At 40.7% G+C, this 3,140-nt stretch overlaps 1 protein-coding gene across 1 annotated transcript in view; it reads right to left on the bottom strand.

Moving 5' to 3' along the window:
- The window catches only part of LOC104513396 (polyhomeotic-like protein 3), a 23,513-nt gene that overhangs the window by 10,365 nt on the left and 10,008 nt on the right, over positions 1 to 3,140 (bottom strand). Inside the window, 3 exon segments of the mRNA XM_010156727.1 lie at positions 1 to 4; positions 6 to 104; positions 1,533 to 2,410. The exon segment at positions 1 to 4 is cut by the window's left edge and continues 75 nt beyond it. Of these exon segments, the coding sequence (XP_010155029.1) occupies positions 1 to 4; positions 6 to 104; positions 1,533 to 2,410 (981 nt within the window).

Below are 3,140 nucleotides of genomic sequence, written 5' to 3'. Positions count from 1 at the left end.
GGTGGGGGGGACGAGAGGGGGGGTGGGGTTGTGTTTTTAGCCATATGGACACAATCCGATTCCTCGGGCATCTCTTCTTCGCATACATTCTCCACTTGGTAAATCTGCATCCAACAAACTATTGCTTTAGAGAGATTCCCATTCTACCTTAATACCTTAAAAGAGTTGCATAAATACAGTTTTTAAAATAAATTACCAGTTCAAATGTTAAAATATCCTAATCCAATAAAATACTGGTTTCCAAATTGCATACAAAACAATGCACCCTGGGGCCATCACAATGTCTCAAAGAGCAAAATTATTTTGTTACAAATAGAAAAATAGAAAGAGGCACAGTTCTCCTACCAAACAGACTAGAGAACTTGACTTTTTCAATGCCTTATCTTTATAGTTTACTGTATTTTTATTTACACATACTTTTAGGTATTGAAACACTTCGGCTAAATACAAGCTTTAGAACATAATGGCAAGTCTGCAATTTGTTCTGTCTCATACAGCAGTGTAATCAAACTGAGTATTTCAGAAGAGTACACCAAGACTAGCCAGCATTACTGGTTCTAGGAGATTTTAAGTTATTTCCCTCAAAACTGTTAAATTGATGTGAATTACTGACAGGTAGTTCAGCCAATTAGACACCGCCTTGTCAAAAGCAAACCTGGCTTCTACTCTGTTGCCCAATTTCTACATGAAATATCAGAGAGTTGAGGTTATCGTTACCCTCTCAATACAAATTAAAAGTAAACAGCACACCTCCTTCCTTTACCTCTTGGTAGCCTGAAAAAAATCAACAAAAGCCGTTGAGTCTTTTGCTCACGTCAGTCTCGTTAGCACGGTACCACTCAAATTTAGCAATGACATCTTAAATGTCAGCATTAATTGCATATTGCTTCATTTCACTGATATTTCACTGCAGATGATTTTAGTTCAGTGCGAGTGAAGCTGAAACCTTCCAAGTGCAGACGTCTGAGACTGATGTTGAACTAAATTACATGGCAGTGATGGGGAACACTGAGACAGCATCAAAGATTCCCCTATTCTTTTATGATAAAAAGGATCTTTTCAATGTTACTACAAAATTAAATATGCAGAACTCTATTATCTTCATAATCTGCTCTACACTTCCACACCTAATACAGAGATGATTCTCTTCCTCAGGATTTTGACTGCCTGTATTATATTTGTATTACATAAAGAGGGAAAAGCTTACAGTCCATATGGTATACGTATCAAAATTAATTTTGACTTAAGCATTGACATATATTTACTTGCTTTTTGAACTTTAGGTATGCTGCAATGTCATTAAGAGGTAGATTTGTAGGTCAAAAAGTTGCACTTTTCTCGATTGATATTCCTGACTGATGATCCATTAAAAAAAAAAAAAAATCTTTATTTTCTTAAAAGTCATTTATGTAATCAATAGGTTTCTTCTGAACTCTGTCTAGCACCTGGTGTAGCGCTCTGTGAAGTCAGTGGGCCAGATTTACAGCCCTTTAGAGAAGCTGAAGATAAAGGACTGCAATACTGCCACTTACCACTGGAGTTTCAATTGGTACCGAAGGCTGCACTTGAAGATTTACTGCAACAGTCTGTGGTGGTGGAAGAGTTTGAAATGGCAGCTGGACTAAAGCTTCTGCAGCAGGAAGTTCTTCCTCAGAAACCAAAGTGTTTTGAACCAAAACCTGGCCCTGGGACAGAATTTCAGGCTGCACTTGTAAAGACTGCACAGACTGCAATGGCAGTTGTTGAATCTGGGTTGACGATGTCGACAGCTGAGGAGGAGCTGCAAGAGGTATAGGTGTGGACTGCAAGGCTGAATATTGCTGGTGTGGTGTCGAGGACACGATCTGCTGGCCTGGGGAAACTAAGCTGGGCTGATCTACTGACCCTATATGTACAGCAGGCGAAGATGGCAGCGGAAGATGCGGTGGGAGATTAAGTGGCTGTGCAATTGGTCGTACCGGGTTGGCCGCAGTTTGCTGAGAAGCAGTCGGCTCTGGCTGAAGACCTGTTGGCACGAGGGCGTTTGCCTGTGACTGAATAAGTGCTTGAGGGTGGATAATTATTGTGGGTGACTGACTAGGGGAGTGAGAAGGTGGAGGGGATACCACTACGGACTGCTGAGCTGACTGGGATGGGGTAGGAGACAGCGTTAGAGGTGGAGGATGGATGTGAATAGGCGAGCAGTGAGACTGGCCGCTGCTGGGAGCCGGAGGAAGACCGTGGCTTGGGAGCGGGAGGCAGTGCTGAGATGGAGGGGGGTCCTGGCCCGAAGGAGTCTGAAGCGCAATTGGCTGGACTTGCTGCTGCTGTTGCAGTATCAGCTGATGATGGGAAATCTTTGGAGGTGGGGAATGAAGTGGGATCTGCTGATGTTTTACTAGAGAATGAGGTTGCAATGGAGAATATGAAGCTGTGAGGGGGGGAAAAAAGTGACAATTAGTATTTATTTCTTTAAGCCCAGAGTACATTAGAAAAATACTTAAAGAAAGGAAGTTTCTACTTTAAAGACCAATCCAACTGTATCAACCCTTTGGATCTATATTTGGAAATATCTTCTTTGACAACATATAGTACACAAGAACAATTTATTAGGGGAATATATTGATTTCCAAAGCAAAATGAAGCAATGTATACATGAACATGGCCTTGCTTTTTACAGATATATGCACACATATATGTACTTCCTGTATAAAAGGACCTAAACATTTTGGTGCTAGTTCAAAGATTATTGCTGATCCAACCTTCTCTTATTTAAGAATTTCATGCAACTTTAAATGGATTTAACCCTTGCTTTGAAACAGACCGGAATGAAGAGATAAGCACGTCACAATCAACAGGATTTGTTGATAACTGCTAAGTTTAGGTAATAGAATTTCGAGAGACTAAACAAAATTCCAAGAGTCCAGTATGAATTAAACCCTTTCAAAGTGTTTGCCTGAACTCAACACGTACACTGAAAGGTAGGAGTCTAAAAATGGTGCAGCTTCCAGAGATATCACATCACCTTTAGGTGAACCAGTGACTTGCTAGCAATTCCTTACAGGACATGCACACATTTTCCTCTACACGCAAGCCTCTTCTTGCTTTGTCTTTTCCACCTGAAAAGTAACTCGTTTACATAGTCTCTTTTATTATTTATT

This window comes from Eurypyga helias, unplaced genomic scaffold (assembly GCF_000690775.1).
Source record: "Eurypyga helias isolate BGI_N326 unplaced genomic scaffold, ASM69077v1 scaffold26878, whole genome shotgun sequence".
Taxonomy (NCBI): Eukaryota; Metazoa; Chordata; class Aves; order Eurypygiformes; family Eurypygidae; genus Eurypyga; species Eurypyga helias.
The sequence above is the reverse complement of the archived record's forward strand: the minus strand, read 5'-3'. Positions and strand labels throughout refer to the sequence as shown.